Raw genomic sequence first — 16,802 nt, forward strand, 5'->3', positions numbered from 1 at the left:
AGCAAACAAAGCGAAAGAGAGAGTGAGCAAATCGATGGGGAGAGAGAGCAAATCGGCGGCGGCGGAGACAGGGTTCAAATTGGAAGAGAGAGAGAGCAAATGGAGGGAGAGAGCAGACGGAGGAGAGAGAGAACGTAAATGCCGGAGGAGAGAGAATGAAAGCTCATACTGAGGAGAGAGAAATCGACACTATTTTTTAGGAGGAAAATTATTGTTTTTTAGATTTATTTTTAATTTTATTTGTTTTATAATATAAGGGCATAATAGAAATTGTACATATGGGGAGGGTATATGTGAATGAGTTATTTTTTTTTTTTCTGAGAGGAGGGTACTCCATGAAGTACAGGTAGCAATTTAAAGGCATTTTTGATAATGCCCCCTTTTAACAGCTATATGGCATTTCCGTAAATAAACGCTAAAACCGACCCATTTCTCTTAATGTCCTCTTGCTTTTAGGAGCTATATACCCAAACCAAAACCTTCCCGTCTTAACTAAAAGGAATAAAAGGAATACAAAGGCAGGAGTCGAAAGTATCCGAATCAAAGAGAAGGTTTGTTACGAAGAAAATGGTTAGCCGTCGCGCGATCTACGCCGTCGTTGCGATCATCGCGATCGTAATCGCAGCCGTCGAAGCCGGAGAGGACTACGGAGCTACGCTGGGGTTCGTCCGCACCGGATCCTCGCTCTCCGGGTGCAGAGGATCCATCGCCGAGTGTCTCGCGGAGGAAGAAGAGCTGGAGCTCGACTCGGAGATCAGCAGGCGCATATTAGCGATGAACAGGTACATCAGCTACGGTGCGCTGCAGAGGAACAGTGTGCCCTGCTCCCGACGCGGCGCTTCGTACTACAATTGCCGGAGAGGAGCTCAGGCGAATCCGTACAGCCGCGGTTGCAGCACCATCACCAGGTGCAGGCGTTGAATTTCCTGTTTTGCCCTTCTTCCTCTCTCTTTCTTCTCGGCCCCCCCCCCCTCTTTTTTTAAAAAAAAAAATTATTTGTCGATTTCATTTAATATGGGGTTTGAATAGGAAAAGAAATCCATAGTATTATTTAATGAAAGTATAAATAACGTTGATTTTCTGCCGCTGTTATTTGTATAGATTGATTGTTATTGTTTTCTCCCCCCCTTCTGAATTCATTACTAATGATTTAATTTAATATTTATAGGCAGATTTAAGTAATTATTCCAAGAAATTGAGATCCGCGCTCAGCTTAGACAATCATCTAATATTGTTGAGTGTGAAGAAAAATCAATTAGTTTTTAAATTTACATATTTAATGAATGTTATGTAGCTTAAATATGGGCTATCCACAAATCAGCCAGCCATGCTTAAAATTTTTTTAGGAGAGATGATGCGTATTAAGAAAATTACCAAATCTATATAAAAAATATATTGGCAACCGATTATTTTATTTATGAGTTTGGTTGGAAAAAAAAAAATTGATAGGTAGCTTGAAACAGCACATTAGTGTTGTATTTAATTTTCAAAATGAATATTTTTTTATACACACACACAATATAAATGAAATAAAAGTGGAAGGGGAATCACGCGGAACCATCACAGCCTAATAGACGATCCACAATATTATTTTTAAAATTTTAATTTAAATTTGTTATTATGGAATCTTCGTTAGGGTCCGTCGGACTATATATATATATTCACATTATTATTATTATTATTGTACGGTGTAAAATTCCAATATCATCGATGAGCGAAATAAGACAAAAGTACAATTCGTCTTAATCATGTTGGGCCCAATTATTGGACACTGACAGCTATGGGCCTTCACTATCCTACTAATGGGCCTACCATTTGGATTTTTTTTATTTTCACTGAATTTGGCATTTAAAAGGCTTTTTTTTTTCAATCAAAACAATAAAAACGTGGTCCAGCTGAAACGACTTGTCAATTTTGTCGTGGTAACGATTCTTCTAATAAAGAAATATATGTTAAAATAAATTCAGGAAAACAAAATTATTCACATAGATCTCTATTGTACTAAATCATGATATTTTGAAATATCATTATTTTATCTATAATAATTTTCATTATCGATTGTAACTTTTATATACAACTGTTGTTTACCATATATTTACTAATTTTGAGTATCATTATTCTATCTATAACAATTTTAATTATCGATTGTAACTCAATATCCATAATAAAATCCAAATCGAACTGAAATTTCATATAAAAACTCAAATCTCAAAAACAATGAATGGGTACAGTTTTATAAAATAAATAAAACCGAAAAAATAACTTAATCTAGACATTATAGAACACTAAATTCACACACAAATATCGATCTCTAATCAAAGGTGGATATTTTGTAAGAGTGGCCAAAGCCCACTAATGTGGTCAACGCCCGTTGACGTAGTCAAAGCCCAATGATTAAGGCCAGCCCATTATTTCATATAGCGGTGCGTTTGTGAAACCTCGAGTCCATTCGAGTGGTTGACTCCTCGCTTTTTATAAAAGACCCCCCCAAATTGGAAATTACTCTCCCGCTTTCAGAGCAGACGGAACTCAGAAACTCAGTTCGGGAATTCACAGCCTCCGTCTGCTTCGATCTCTCACTCTCTCTTCTCGGAGATTGTCCGTGGTTTCCGACAAGCTCAGCTGAATCTTCGCGACATCTAGAAAGGTTTCTCCATCTATTCCTCTCTTTCCCGAATTTTATTGGGACCCAAACATTGGATTTGTTTTTTGCTAGGGCTTTCTTTCGCTGTCTCGTTTCTCGTTCTCGTATCTCCTTTGACTTAAATTTCTACTTTCTGATGGTTTCCAGGTTGAATAGGAAGCACTGTATTTTCTGATTAGAGAATATGGTACGTTGCTCGGTGGATTCATTGTTCTAGGGTTTTTTTTTCGTCGGCATATTTATTATTTTCGTTTTGATTTCTAATCTTCTTGGTTTTTTTTTCAGCTTCCTCTTTCTTTGCTCAAGACTGCCCAAGGGCATCCCATGGTATGGTATTTTTCTACTTCTGACTTGAACAAATTTCAATTCATGGAGCTTTTTGCGACTTTTAGCCTAAATTGAGTGAGCGATGTCTAAATTATGGACCTTGTTGTGCATGATTCTATGATTGGAAATCTCTGATTCGTGTGCTTGTACAGTTCTTTCACCGAGTTAACAGGGTGCTGTAAAATTAGATTGCTGTAACAGGGTGGTGTATGTTTTGACCAGACATGGCATCTGTTTTATGGTTATTATTTGTTCATGGTTTGATCATATTGGTAGCTTGTGGAGCTTAAGAACGGTGAAACCTACAACGGGCACTTGGTCAATTGTGATACTTGGATGAACATTCATCTTCGTGAAGTTATCTGTACATCAAAGGTTATTTACTACTCCTTTGGAAGTCCTATGTCAAATAAGTTTTAATCTTTTTGTTATTTCATGTACCGGTTTGGTGGTTGGCATTCAAATATTTTGGTTGTTGCATTGTAGGATGGAGACCGGTTTTGGAGGATGCCGGAGTGTTACATCCGTGGCAACACGATTAAATATCTTCGAGTTCCAGATGAGGTGATTTGCTTTTTTTTTGGTTCATGGCCTAAGACAGAATCACTTATATTTTGCACTGGAATGATGATGCTTAGCCAAATCAGATATGTGCTCCAAAAGGTACTATGCTGGGGTTCTTGTTTGAGTCTATATAAGGATCTCCCGTGGAACCCCCTGGGTGTCTTTTGTTGCAGCACGTTTCCGACGATATCACAGAGATTGGTTTTTGGCTGACCAGAATATCGACCCCTTTATGTAGTTTTTTTTTGTGTCCTGTATCCAAAACCAACCAAAAAATTGAAGTTTTCTCTTCTTTTCTTCGTTTTCCAAATCCTGTTATTTTTTTTCTCTATTTGTTATTTAAATGACTTTCTTAAGCTATCCGGCTGTGTGGACCTAATGGCGATTTCTATTTAAGAAGATGCATTGAAGTGACACCTACTTTCTTTGTTTCTCAAGGTTATTGATAAAGTGCAAGAGGAGAAGAGCCGCACAGGTATGGTTTCCTCATCCCTTTAAAACTGTATGCATCTTACTGGTGCATGACCTAACCTAGGCCTTTGAGGTGTTAATATGTATGTTACCTCTTCCTTTTTGTCCTGTCACTGCTAGTGATTTAGAGCAGATCCAGAGCCAAGGCTTTAGGATTAGTTCTTATGAGGAGTTGTGTTGTGTTTAAAACATAATGAATCTTTTCCGGGTGTGCAAGTTGTTTCCTGATGATTCTCAATCAACATTGGGTTGGACAGATAGAAAACCGCCGGGAGTTGGACGTGGAAGAGGAGGACGGGGTGAAGGTCCTGGAAGGGTACTTGGGCGTGGCATGGATGATGGAGCTGCCAGAGGCCGTGGCAGAGGAGGTCCTATTGGCAACAAAGGTTAGTTAGTGTACTGTAATAGTAAAGACAAAACATAGGAAGAGCAGCCATTGGAATTTGGAACTAAGAACTCGGTGGTCATTGTTGTGTAAACAGGAGGCGGCCGTGGACGTGGTTGATACTTCTATCTGTCAGAGACTGAATCCCAAGCCTTTCTTTGTTTCTTTCTTTTCTTAAAAGGCTCGGGATTTTTTTTACCTTACAATTCTCCGAGTTTGTAAAAATAAGCTTATTAGCGCGTTTGATGGATTATTGGTGAAAATTTTCTATTTGAATCCGAACATTTCTTACTTAACCTTTTGTCTTTCAGAAACACTGTCGCCTTCTAAACGCTTTGCAAATACAAAATTCTAGAATGTGTATATGATTTTATCAAATTAAATTAAAATAACCAAAAATATTAGTGGACGAAAATTGTAATTTTTAAAAAAATGGGAAAGCGGAAGAAAAAAAAAATACCGCCGAAACGAAAACGTGAGAACGAATCATAGCCGTCCGTTATGGAGTTTGGACAGCGGCTATGACTTGTCCCCATGATCAAATCTTTCTCACAAAACAACACACTGGGATCGGAGAGTTTCCATAAGCCATCGGCTAATATTTTCGTCTGATTAACGTACTGTGGAGGACTAGGACTGGGGCTGTGTTAGATTTTTGCGGTGATTTCGTCGGCCAAAAAGGGGTTTTGAGATTCGGGTTGTTCTGATTAGATTCTGTTGATGGGTTTAGGGAATAATGCAAAGAAATGTACTTTCGGTGATAATGATCTCGCCGACGACGGCGTCGGAGGAGCCGATTGCGATTCTCGCGACGGTGATGATGGTTTTGACTCGGTTGCCTGTTCGATTTGCCTCGAGACGGTCGCGAATCACGTTGATCGATCGTGGGCTAAGCTTCAATGCGGCCACGAGTTCCATCTAGGTAAATGATGCTTCTCGGAGCCTGGATGAGATGGGTTTTGCTTCTGATTTTGATCTGAATTGTCAGGATCCATCTTTTTTGTTTCGATTCACTCTAAGAATCTCGGATCTGTTGCGATTTCCGCGATATGATCAATCCTTTGTCTGTGTTTTGGAGTTTCTTCTTTTTTTGGAGGACATCATGGTGGATGGATTTGAGTTTTTGAAACTAAGGTAAGAGAATCATGATTAAAAAAATGCCATCATCTTTGTTTCTGATGAATCTCAACAATCACATGGCTAATTTGTTCTGGTTGATCTTTTCTCATCGTTTAATGGATCAGTTCTTGAATGTATTGATGCTGTGTTGGAGGGGAATCGATCATTAGCCTATTTTAGAATGTTATTCCAAGAGTGCATTTATCAAAAAGACTTTGCATTTTGCTACTTGGTGTCCCTTCCATAGGGAGATTTTAAGGCAATGCCTTGTTTTTCTTGTTTCCAGATTGCATTGGCTCGGCATTTAACGCAAAGGGGATGATGCAATGCCCCAACTGTCGGAAAATAGAGAAAGGGCAGTGGCTTTATGCAAATGGATGCCGGCCATTCCCGGATGATTGGCCTCGTGAAGAAGACATGTATGATCCACCCTACTCTGAAATGGTGAGAAACTGAAAACCCACCAAATCTTATGCATCTCTCGAATTCGGATTTCTTTGGTTTCGGTAGTCTTGTAGTTGCATTTCTTTAGTATTTCTGAAGCAAACGATCGAAACCTAGCAGATTGTTTTATGTGATGCTCTTTGAATTGTATAGTTACGAATTTTCCGTTCCATGTATTCAGTCATTTGGGGTCTGGTGCCCTTTCGGGAGCATAGGGCGCCTTCCTTCTTTTGAGTAAGAATTCCATCGTGTACAGTCACATTTGAGCTTTTTTCTTTCGTCTTGTACAAATGCCTTTAAAGTTCTACAACTTGGGCAAGTCTAAATTCAAACTTTTTCCAAGTTTGTCTTAACGTTCCATATTGATCGAAAAACTCTGTAGGGATGCAGAATTCTCGCCAAGTTCATGTAAGTCTGTTATCAAATCAATCATTTTCTGTATTTCTTTGTGTTATCCTCTGCATCGAATAACCGAGTTTGATAAGTATCTCCATACAGATGACGATCTCTTGAGCCAGCATGGTTTCTTCACCGAACCAGCGGCTTCCTCAGCAGGTCACCCTTGTCCATACATAGCCTACTTCGGTCCGCTCTCAAACTCCGCTGCTCCGGGTGTTTCAGACAGCTCGAATTTCAGTAGTCACTGGAACTCTGCTTCATCGGCTGGCGAAGTGCCTGTGTCCTATGGCTTTGCAGCTCTGGATCCACGCTATCACGGTTGGGATTACCATTCGCCGCCGTTCTCTGGGCCGGGCACTCACATTGGCAGGCCGCCTCTGCCTACAGCTCCAAGGACTGCACGGGCGAGCTTGGACTTGCTCAGACCCAGGCCTCCTCATTACATGCGCCCTTTAATCAGTCACAGGTAATCTGTCTTGGATGTAAAATTATACTGAATAGATAGAGACACCTATATGTAAGAAAGAAGAAAACTTTGAGAGATTAGGGTACAGTTCAAAGTTGGGAAGGCAAAACTTCTTTTGGTTGCGTTCAAACCCTGACAATAACGTTGTTGGTCCGAAACATTTTACAAAAATGGTTTACTTTGTAGAACTGTTGAAATTTGAAGTATTGAAGTTTTAAATCTCTTAGGTGAAGGGAAGGAATCGGCCCAAAAGGATGGATTGAGCTGAGAACATTTTAAATAGGTTTCAGTGACTAACTGGTGTCTAAAGCTGATGGGTTGTGTGCAGTGTCGACGGGAGATCAGTGGCTGCTGCCCAGAGGGCCCCAGGCAGCAGTGCAAGGACCCGTGACAGAGTACATGCCCTTCAAGCTTACTACCAGCAGTCCCACCTGATCGATTTACCTGTATACCCATCTGGTCGCCGAAGAGGAATATCTTCAGGGATGGGATCAACATCAACAGGAACAGCAACAGCTTCTTCGCCGGACCAGACGGGTGGGTTCATTCGGTTTAACGTATGGGAGAGAGATCGGTTTCTGCAGATCAATGGAGACTCCTCGTACAGGTGGACGACCGCCTTCTTGGAAGGATTCCACCACAGATATGGGGGCGGCTTTTCATAGAAACACAAACATTTCCTCCTGAAACTCTTTAAAAGGAAAAACAACAACAACATTGGTATATGATGATGATTTGAGAAACACAAAGACGAGACAATGGTATGTAAACGGCTACGTGGGTCGAGCCGGTTCGGGCTGAGGGTCTCGTGTGGGTCACTGGCCATTGTGGGTAGTGATATTTAATCCTCTCTCTTCAAACTCTTGCTTCCGACAAGTTTGTGTTAATAAATTTCGCACTTCACTTTGTTTGTAAGAAAAAAGAAGAAGAGTTTAAGTCCATGGGCCGAGTGAGAAAGCCCAATGTAATAGAGACAGCCCAACCCTTGTTGCGTCCTCAAACCCTCGGGAGACTAGATGAAGATCTTCAGCGAACTGAAATCCTCCGTCGCGTTTAATCGGAGTGCTGCTAGATAGATTTTCAAGGTAATTTACTGTGTCTATCCTGGGTGGGAGATGTTTCTTCTCTGTGTCTTCCTTTTCTGTTTTGGAAGTGAGGAGCTTAGATTGTTCCATTAACAAATACAGATTGCTAATCTGGTGAATTATGTTGAAAAATTCTCCAGATTTTACTGGATGGGTTGCTTTATTTTCGATTTGATGTGGAACCCGTTTTTCAATATCGGTTCTGCTTGCTTCTTGGTTCTCGGGTTCACTTAATTTGTAGACTTTTGATCACCAAGGTTTGGTTTTGGCACGCCAGTCGTTTGACGAAATGCCTGAATCAATTGAAAATCTAGATCATTGTCTTAGGTTTATCTTTTGGACATAGAGATTGAATTTTGATAATCCTTGGATTGGAGAGATGTATCTTTGCCTGTTCTCTTGTGGTTTTTTGCTTGGATGGCAGTGCCCTTTGTACTAAAAATGCATAATGTAGTGTGATTATTTTACCAGATTTGTCTTAGCAGCTCTCTATCGAATCTGCAAACCCTTGGATAATGGGTTTGTAGAGATGTGACATTGTAATGGAATAATACGGATTGGTAAAACGCTTATAGGGTTTGTAGTCTTCAAATTTATTTTTCAGTGAGTTACTTTCACTCTATGAGTCATGTTACTTCTCCTATGTAACGAGTGATGGTGAATCTATGGCCTGCGACCTGAGATTCCAACATCTTCAACCAACCTCTAATCCTCTTTCGTAGTTTAAGTGAGATCATTGTTTCCAACTCCAATGTTCTTACATGCTCTCCTTTCTTGTTTTGCCGTGTGTCCTCTTGCAGATACCGAAATGGTTATTCCACCGCCTGTAAGACCACCGCGGCTGGCCGACTTCCTCAAACCCTACGTGCTTAAAATGCACTTCACGAATAAGTTTGTCCACGCTCAAGTCATTCATTCACCGACTGCCACCGTAGCATCTTCGGCGAGCTCACAGGAGAAAGCCCTGAAGGGAAGCATGGAATCCACGCGTGACGTGGCGGCAGCTGCCAAGATCGGGAAAATCCTCGGGGAACGGCTCCTGATGAAAGGTATTCCGGCCGTGGCCATAAACCTCAGGAGAGATCAGAGGTATCATGGTAAAGTCAAGGCAGTCATTGATTCTGTCAGGGAAGCTGGAGTTAAGTTGCTCTAATGACGAACAAGACCCTAATCCCTAATCTAAGAATCCCATTGTCTTTGATTTGGGGCTCTGAATCGAAATTCTGGGGTTTTTGAGTTCTGATGCAAAGATCTGAAATCTTCATGCGATAACGTTTTGTAGGTGTTTGTGTTAATTAGAACAGATTTGATGGTACAATAATGCTGTCTCCTGCATTGTTCTTCAGTTCATCAACCACTACAAAAGCTGTTTATCATTTATGTTATATCTCAATATTATTTTTTGGTCTCTCATATGATTATAGTGTTGAGATTTGAGATTATAACTTTTGTGTTTAGTCAGCTAATTGTATCATCTTAGTTTTATAGCTATGATCTCTCCACATTATCTATTCACAATTCTCAATTGTGCAGAGACCAAAATTGTAAACTAAGATGATACACAGAGTATAGTACAGAGTTTTAGTTTGTATAAAGTCTAGATATTAAAAAAAAATTTAGTGAAAATAAATTAGGGTTGGTTATTTAAAATTTTAAACTAAAAAAAATACACTGAGTAGTTAATGTTTTTCTCTGAAAAAATCCTCGGAAATACAAAAGGGTTTGAACTCATCCAGCTTTTTTTGCCATAAGAAATCTGAATTGTTGGAGATTCCGTTTTTACCCGATTTGACGGATTTCGTAGATCCTCGGTTCTTCGGGTCGACCCGTAATGAGTATCTTCATCTTCTTCCCGTGCCGATGAGACTTGTGAGCTTGCAAGTCGTCGTCTTTGCTTGTCGGCGTTGCTCCCCAGATTGATCGTAGAGTGAAGATGAGAAGATATCTAATGGAAAGGGTTTTGATGGATAATGGGTTTCTCATTCTCAGTCTGATTTTGTCTCTTCATCCCCTAATCTCCTTTTCTTTTGGTGAGTGTTCGAATATTAGGGCTCGCTCTTGTTGGCTTCTACATTGGTCTTTCTGTTGAACTTTTGAGATGGGCATCGAAGATCTCGGATTTGTTATTACAAGTTTCAATCTTTTTGCGGTTTATGTCATGTTTGATCTGACTTATGTAAAGCAGTTAGTTTGAAATTGAATTCTTTGATGTTCTTCTTGGTGGACAATGTGAACTTGGGTCATTCGACTTGTGAAAAAAATAGCGTTGTCTCAAAGGAAAATGGTCTTATTTGTTTGTGAAGTTCGAATCATCGATCGGTTATGGCTGTGTGGAGGTGCGTTCTTGCTGGGTCTGTGATTTGCCAACGTCTCTTAAGAAAAGTTCAATCACAGAAAGAATTTTTCAAAGAATTTGTTAGTTAGCTTAGAGCATATTGTTCTACTATGCTCTCTCTTACTGTGGCTGTCTTCAGGTGCAGAGAAGCCGAATGGAGTATGCATTTCTAAAGGAGGACGCTTTCCGCCGTATGAATCGGAAGGAAAGGTTCCTAAAGCTGTTGGCCGTGGATCTAAGGGCCTCAATTTGTGCAGGGTCTACCGTAGAAGGACATGTTGCTCGGCTGCACAAGCTCATCCAGCTTTCTTAGCCATAAGAAATCTGGCTTCTTATGGAGAAGCTAGCCAAGATTGCCTTCATCTGTACGAATTGTTGGAGTGTTCGATCTGCGATCCAACCGTTGGCATTCAGCCGGGGCCTCCTCGTATCTGTGCCTCTTTTTGTGACAGAGTCTTTCAAGCTTGCTCAGAAGCTTACTTTGGCGGTAACACCATTAATCGGGTAAGTCTTGTGTCTTTAAGCTCTTGAATTCTTGAGGACCAGAAGTGTCAGTCTGATAAAAAGATATCAAGGAGCATAATATTAATGTGTTTTCTGAAGAAACTTGCACAAGAAACATGCAGGATCGAGAAGGAACTTTTATCGGCACCTAGAAATACTTTCTTCTTTCAGTGGTTTTCTGGAATTTAACCTTCTATGGAGACGGTCCATGGAGAGCTCGTTTTCTGACAAAAGTTTTATTGCCACGCCAGGTAATAAGCCCGTGCGGAGTGAACGATGACATAATCTGCAGTAAGGCATCCAAGTGGGAGACTAATGGCACTGCATTCTGCGAAGCCGCAGGCTTTGCAGTCCAAACAGTTGATGATGATGGTGATTCCAAAGAAGAAACATGTTACGGAAGCAAAACAAGTCTAGATTCCGTGGTGGAGTCGTGGAGGAAAGGTTCTCGGGCAGAATCATCGCAAAAGACCGAGCCTTTTTCACCCTTTGGACGTCTTTTGCGGTGGTTTGAAGATATGTCACCGGTCGGAAAGATCACTTGCGTGGTCATACTTCTGGTTCTTTCGGGCAGAGTATCATTCTTCATGTAACTTTGCATCTCTTGTCTTTCAGAAAGATCTCCTCTTGAAACCGTTTCGTGTATTATATCACATTAGGGCCTCTTTCTGATGCTGCAGGAGGAGGAGGAGGAGACATAATCAGTGGCAGAGGCTGGCTGCCGACCGGAGGGGGGGAAGAAGATTGGGAGGGAATTCAGACAGGAATCTGAGATAGCAGGCAGCCAGATGCTGTATTGTTCTTAAGCATAACATTTACAACATGAACAGGCTCATGGTAAAAAAGCATGGAATGACTCTCTACGGGCTAATATAGTTGCAGGGTCATCAAATGGGGAATTAGTGACCAATGGGTTTTTTTTAGAGTATCAACACTTCTTGAGTGAAAGATTTTAGAGCATTTGGTGTAAACGGAATTTTCTTTTATCCTCTCTTTTCTGTTTTTCTTGCCTGAAAATTTGGGATTTCACTTTCAACAGTTTTTTTTTTTTTTGAAAAAAAAAACTGGCTATATATACATATAAATACATTTTTACAAATTTAGTGTTTTTATGGGATTTTCTAAAAAAGAAAGAATGATAAGATGCCACTACAAGGCTCTTAAAATTATAATTCAAGCCCAAAAGGAGGAAATGTTAACTAATGGGCCTAAGTAAGGCCCATAATCTCTTTGTCGAGAAAAGGGCCCTACAATCCAAGTGAGTTCAAATATTGTTATTGAAAACCCTCCCTCCATTTTTTTAGCTCCCTCCATCAGCTGCAGAAGCCTCCGGCGGCGGTTTACCACTCCGGGCGCGGCAATGGTGATTCTTTTTCTCTCCCGCTTAATCTGAGTTTCTGTTTTTGTTTTTCCATTTTCTCGTTAGTTTTCCGAATTTTGAGCTTGATTTGGTGGGTTGTAGTCTCGATCATAGTTCTGGGGCTTGTGGTTCGAAGTGATACCTTGAGTTTTTTCTTTTCTGTCAACTGTGATTTCTGCGTTTCTTGGAACCTGGGTTTCGAATTAGATATCAATTAATTTGTGCCTCCAGGTTTAATTCACGTTTAATTGCTTCCGATGTTTAATTTTTTTTTTTTTTTGCGTGTTCGTGTTGCAGGGTATTGATTTGATCGCAGGAGGTAAGAGCAAGAAAACCAAAAGGACAGCTCCGAAATCTGACGATGTCTACCTCAAGCTTCTTGTTAAGGTAAGAAGCATAACAACTGTCTATTTGCTATCACCTCCTTATCGTCGTGTTCCGTCGGTGGAATTTGTAAAAAATAAAAGTAAAAAATTGGTAGATCGTGGGGGATTTAGTTTATGAAACTGTGGAATCTGGGTCGCTGAAATTATGCAGCTTTACCGGTTTTTGGTGAGGAGGACTGGAAGCAGCTTCAACGCGGTGATACTGAAGAGGCTTTTCATGAGCAAAGTCAACAAAGCTCCTCTTTCTCTCTCTAGGCTCGTCAATTTTATGCAGGGCAAGGTTCGATTCTACGAATCCCGACCCCTTTCCGTTATTATGTGTTTATATATGTTAATGTATATTGTCAGAGGTTGTGAATTAGCCATGTATCTTTGACAATTCTTTCATTATGGACTGTTCTTGTATCTTGTATAAGAAAATGGATTTCAAGACTCCCTTTTTAGATGATTCACTGTCTTTTTTTTTTTTGATCTGGGTATCCAGAGAATTGGTCAGGTTTTTTTGTTTCTTTTAGCTCCTTGGGTTTGTTTTATGAGTTTTGAAGGAGGGCCTGTTTGTGTTTAATAGGAAGACAAGATTGGGGTGGTAGTTGGGACCGTGACGGATGACGTGAGAGTGTACGAGGTTCCAGCTTTGAAGGTGACGGCTTTGAGGTTTACGGAGACAGCCAGGGCTCGTATCGAGAAGGCTGGTGGAGAGTGCTTAACCTTTGATCAGCTCGCACTCCGAGCTCCGTTGGGACAAAACACTGTAAATTTTTTCTCTTCATTGCTGTGTATATATACATATACATGCCATGTGTATATATGTTTTTTTGGTATTATCAGGTGCTTCTGAGAGGGCCGAAGAACGCTCGGGAAGCGGTGAAGCACTTTGGTCCGGCGCCGGGTGTGCCTCACAGCCACACTAAACCGTATGTTAGGTATACGGGAAGGAAGTTCGAGAGAGCCAGAGGTAGGAGAAAGAGCCGTGGCTTCAAAGTCTAAGTCTTATGGTCCCTTTTCTTTTTCTTTGATCCAAACTTCCGCTTCAGGACATGGAATTATGGTGTTTTTCTCTCCTCACACACATTTCCGTTTAGTGCTTGCAAAATGCTGGGTTTGTCACAAAGCAGTAAAATCTATTGAAAGTAAAAGGCTTCAAATTCCATCCGTCTTAAATCTTTGTATCCACCCAGCGTTGCAGTAAAAGGTTTTTTTTTTTTTTTTTTTATTACCATTTTTTATAACAAATTAAACTAGAACCAAACTTTCTCTACTTTATGGGCCCTACAGCGAATTTCCATAGAAATCCAAATCGAAATTTCTGCTTGGAAACAATCCTATGACTTGGGTTAGTGCCAATGCTCGCATGCTTCACCATAGATTATACATACAAGTATGACGTGACCACGCTCGAGGAAAACATTGGATATTCCCAAGAAAAATTTCTCAAGAAGATTGGCATAACACAACCTCCATGTGACGACGGCTCACAAACAAATAATAGGATCTTGGAACCGCTTTGATGTACGCACAGATAAAATCTCAGAAACCATTCCATAGAGTTTCCAAGAAGAACGATGTGCAAGCCGCCCTTTCTTAAGACCAGACAACCGAGCAGAGATCAAAGACGCTTAACTACCAAACCAGCTATAACTCATCCCAATTTTACATAAATGAAAGAAATTGCCAGTTATATAACTTTGTCCATTACGGACTGATGGGTCCCCTTCCCCGGAGAAAAATCAGTATCACAGACAGATATGCAAAATGCAAGTAAAGAACCGTGTCTTACGTTTTCTAGTTGAGCAGGAAGGCGACAGCCATGGAGGTAAAGCTAATCAAAACTTGCATTCAAAAACTTGAGCAGTTCACTTCTCTTGTTCTCGGCAACCTTGTCCTCCTTGGACTTGTCAAGCTTCAGTAGAATCTGTAGCAAACAGGCATGAGTAATAAAAAAAAACACGGGGGAGAACAATATGATGAAGTAAAGAATGCCCGTACTAACTTTTTTGCCAGAGACAACACTCCTACGCACACCATCATCCTTGTCACGCCCTAAGAACTGAAAAACAAATGAATAAGGATGACAGTTATCAGAGAAATGTGAAAATCTGGACTTCTCATGATTTCTTGATCTGTTGAATATGGCTTTGGTACCTTAGATAGTTGGACAGGCCCACTGGTTCCTTCATCTTCCTTCTGCTTCTATACCATTCACAGTGCCAGGATGAAAAGCCCGACCCAAGAAACAGGATCCAGGAAAATCAATACCGCCCCAGTTGATCATGTCACCAGCCCCAGCTCCAAGTTTGAAGAGCCCACAGAACAGGCAAAAAAATTTCTAAGTGACTTGGAATTGGAGAAAATGTTTGATTATCACGCGTTGATAAATTAGAGTTAAGACAACAACGATATAGATAGATTAACTTGAAAAATTAACTATATCCTGTGTAATCATACAGCCATAATCATCTCCATCAGTTTCTAATATTGAATTTCTTGACGTTCCAAAAGAAACTTTCAATGCACCACTTATTCTTGAGCATCAATGATACTCTTGGTTGATATTAGTAAGCATCTAGAAATATGAACACAGTGTCAGCAAATAGGAGCAACAAGAATAATGCCTACCTCTTTGTCTCTGTTCTTATGCCGTTTATGGTGACGACTCTTGCTCCGTTCCCTGTCCTTAGACTGCAAATGCAAAGGCACCTTGAGCTGAGAATTACAAGAGAGAGATCAAGAGAAAAAAAATCAAGCAGACCTTCTTCAGCTTGTCATGCTTCTTGTGCCTCCGAGATCTCTCGTGCTCACTGTCAGAACTCTCACTTCTGCAACAACAAGTCTGAGTTGATTAGCAGAGCATACTCATAAAGAATATTTTACCTACAACTATAATCTTCACAAATTATATGTTCAGAAACATAAGATGGTTCACTACAACAAACTAATCTCTGTAAATAACATCAAAGATAACATTGCTATATCGATAGAAAACATGGGCCACAAAGATCAGACTCGAGAAAGTCCCCACATCCATCATTGAGAAACAGATGCATACTCTCTGAAACTAATCAATTCAAATTTAACCTAACCCTGTATATTCACATAAAGAATCCTACCACAATGATCAAATTTGGGAACACTCATATAATTGTTTCTTTTGTTGGATTGTGAGGTCTATTTTGTTATAGTTTGGCAACTTTAACAATCCTGTTGTTTGTTCCAGATCATAAAAGAGTTCCCCATAATTTACCGCTGGAGATTCTGAACTCGTAATATTCATATGGATTGTAACAATGGAATATTAAGAGCAAGCTTCAGTAAAGGACCCGTTTATGTTAGTTTCGTTGAAACTTTAATTTACAGACGACCTCAATCTACACAATCTATATTACGAGTTTCAAGCCTCTGTATTTACATAACCTTTGACCGCCTCTGCAACTGCTCTAGCTTAAACCTTGAAGCTCCAGAACGTGATTCGACAGCAGCAAAAGGATTACACGCTAAACTCCACACATTTATCTAATATAGGGTTAATTCTCGATAATGCAACAGAAGTGAAGCCTTTTTCGTTCGTCTAATGTCCCTCTCGAGTCACCTACAGAATTCCACTTACAATTTTTTTCATCCAGTTTCAAGACAGCCAACAAGAAAAAGCTAACTCCGATCAAATCGATAGCTAGACAAAGCTAAGAACTCCACAATACGAAATCCAGATGCTCAGAAAATGGAAAGATACAAAACTTCCAACCTCGATCAGGAACCTAGGGTTTTTCATCAAATCGCAGTTGTTTTCATCAAATCCACAAACCTGGAAGAACCGGAGTAGGACGAAGAAGAATAAGAGGAATCGGAAGAATGATGGCGTCTACGACGTCGTTTCGTGCTGGAGCGGCTCTTCTTCCGAACCTTGAGGGAATCCCTGCCCTTGTCGCTCCGGCGACGGCGGTCCCTTCGACGGCGATGAGAGTCTGAGGAATCAGAGGATGCATCGGATGAATACGAGGAGGATGAAGACGATGAAGCCGCCATTGATTTTGCTGCGTTCCGAAGAGGAACCTAAAGATACTGAGGACAAAATCCCAATTCAAGGGTTCCCTCCTCGTTTTGTACAGGCCGAATTTGGGGCTTATTTGTAAAAACTAAAAACTTTAGTCGCTTATTATAAATATTAAAAATTACTGAATTTGAATGCGGGTTTGTAATTTTGTTAGCGGATGATATTTTAATTTAATAAATTTGGACATTACATCCAAGTTTGGTTTTAAAAAACTAAAATATCCGAATGCAAGTAAACCTACGAAAATGTATTTGGAGGATTATGT

At 40.3% G+C, this 16,802-nt stretch overlaps 7 protein-coding genes across 12 annotated transcripts; 6 read left to right on the plus strand and 1 right to left on the minus strand.

Moving 5' to 3' along the window:
- Positions 1 to 468: 468 nt before the first annotated feature.
- On the plus strand, positions 469 to 1,122 carry LOC104821723 (protein RALF-like 22). The gene has a single exon (XM_010552685.2). The coding sequence runs from the start codon at positions 568 to 570 to the stop codon at positions 919 to 921; it is 354 nt and encodes a 117-aa protein (XP_010550987.1). The 5' UTR covers positions 469 to 567; the 3' UTR covers positions 922 to 1,122.
- A 1,352-nt stretch (positions 1,123 to 2,474) lies between these two features.
- Positions 2,475 to 4,687, plus strand: LOC104821724 (sm-like protein LSM4). Its single transcript, XM_010552686.2, has 8 exons — positions 2,475 to 2,647; positions 2,792 to 2,831; positions 2,930 to 2,971; positions 3,248 to 3,346; positions 3,458 to 3,535; positions 3,974 to 4,010; positions 4,264 to 4,392; positions 4,489 to 4,687. The coding sequence occupies exons 2-8, from the start codon at positions 2,829 to 2,831 to the stop codon at positions 4,509 to 4,511; spliced, it is 411 nt and encodes a 136-aa protein (XP_010550988.1). The 5' UTR covers positions 2,475 to 2,647; positions 2,792 to 2,828; the 3' UTR covers positions 4,512 to 4,687.
- A 239-nt stretch (positions 4,688 to 4,926) lies between these two features.
- LOC104821725 lies at positions 4,927 to 7,706 on the plus strand. Of its 3 annotated transcripts, XM_010552688.1 has the most exons (6): positions 4,927 to 5,313; positions 5,797 to 5,954; positions 6,136 to 6,188; positions 6,337 to 6,362; positions 6,453 to 6,819; positions 7,148 to 7,706. In XM_010552688.1, the coding sequence occupies exons 1-6, from the start codon at positions 5,112 to 5,114 to the stop codon at positions 7,482 to 7,484; spliced, it is 1,143 nt and encodes a 380-aa protein (XP_010550990.1). In that variant the 5' UTR covers positions 4,927 to 5,111; the 3' UTR covers positions 7,485 to 7,706. The 3 variants fall into 3 exon arrangements, with proteins under 3 accessions (XP_010550990.1, XP_010550989.1, XP_010550991.1); XM_010552687.1 differs by having other exon boundaries at positions 6,337 to 6,819; XM_010552689.1 differs by lacking the exon at positions 4,927 to 5,313 and adding an exon at positions 5,321 to 5,525 and having other exon boundaries at positions 6,337 to 6,819.
- Positions 7,707 to 7,803: 97 nt separating this feature from the next.
- Positions 7,804 to 9,312, plus strand: LOC104821727 (50S ribosomal protein L18-like). The gene is made up of 2 exons (XM_010552691.1): positions 7,804 to 7,904; positions 8,705 to 9,312. The coding sequence occupies exon 2, from the start codon at positions 8,713 to 8,715 to the stop codon at positions 9,055 to 9,057; it is 345 nt and encodes a 114-aa protein (XP_010550993.1). The 5' UTR covers positions 7,804 to 7,904; positions 8,705 to 8,712; the 3' UTR covers positions 9,058 to 9,312.
- Positions 9,313 to 9,615: 303 nt separating this feature from the next.
- On the plus strand, positions 9,616 to 11,779 carry LOC104821728. Of its 2 annotated transcripts, none has more exons than XM_010552694.2 (4): positions 9,616 to 9,934; positions 10,385 to 10,743; positions 10,995 to 11,332; positions 11,424 to 11,779. In XM_010552694.2, the coding sequence occupies exons 1-4, from the start codon at positions 9,838 to 9,840 to the stop codon at positions 11,518 to 11,520; spliced, it is 891 nt and encodes a 296-aa protein (XP_010550996.1). In that variant the 5' UTR covers positions 9,616 to 9,837; the 3' UTR covers positions 11,521 to 11,779. The 2 variants fall into 2 exon arrangements, with proteins under 2 accessions (XP_010550996.1, XP_010550994.1); XM_010552692.2 differs by having other exon boundaries at positions 9,619 to 9,934; positions 10,379 to 10,743.
- A 124-nt stretch (positions 11,780 to 11,903) lies between these two features.
- Positions 11,904 to 13,641, plus strand: LOC104821729 (60S ribosomal protein L18-3-like). 2 transcript variants are annotated; one of them, XM_010552696.2, is made up of 5 exons: positions 11,904 to 12,106; positions 12,401 to 12,490; positions 12,664 to 12,769; positions 13,058 to 13,240; positions 13,318 to 13,641. In XM_010552696.2, exons 2-5 carry the CDS (start codon positions 12,465 to 12,467, stop codon positions 13,474 to 13,476), a joined length of 474 nt encoding a protein of 157 aa, XP_010550998.1. In that variant the 5' UTR covers positions 11,904 to 12,106; positions 12,401 to 12,464; the 3' UTR covers positions 13,477 to 13,641. The 2 variants fall into 2 exon arrangements, with proteins under 2 accessions (XP_010550998.1, XP_010550997.1); XM_010552695.2 differs by having other exon boundaries at positions 11,908 to 12,106; positions 12,641 to 12,769.
- Positions 13,642 to 13,870: 229 nt separating this feature from the next.
- LOC104821730 (luc7-like protein 3) lies at positions 13,871 to 16,565 on the minus strand. Of its 2 annotated transcripts, none has more exons than XM_010552697.1 (6): positions 16,289 to 16,563; positions 15,239 to 15,305; positions 15,106 to 15,168; positions 14,632 to 14,679; positions 14,480 to 14,536; positions 13,871 to 14,401 (listed from the first exon to the last, which is right to left on the minus strand). In XM_010552697.1, exons 1-6 carry the CDS (start codon positions 16,507 to 16,509, stop codon positions 14,309 to 14,311), a joined length of 549 nt encoding a protein of 182 aa, XP_010550999.1. In that variant the 5' UTR covers positions 16,510 to 16,563; the 3' UTR covers positions 13,871 to 14,308. The 2 variants fall into 2 exon arrangements, with proteins under 2 accessions (XP_010550999.1, XP_010551000.1); XM_010552698.2 differs by having other exon boundaries at positions 14,298 to 14,401; positions 14,476 to 14,536; positions 16,289 to 16,565.
- Between the last annotated feature and the right edge of the window lie 237 nt (positions 16,566 to 16,802).

This window comes from Tarenaya hassleriana, unplaced genomic scaffold (assembly GCF_000463585.1).
Source record: "Tarenaya hassleriana unplaced genomic scaffold, ASM46358v1 Cleome34, whole genome shotgun sequence".
NCBI lineage: Eukaryota > Viridiplantae > Streptophyta > Magnoliopsida > Brassicales > Cleomaceae > Tarenaya > Tarenaya hassleriana.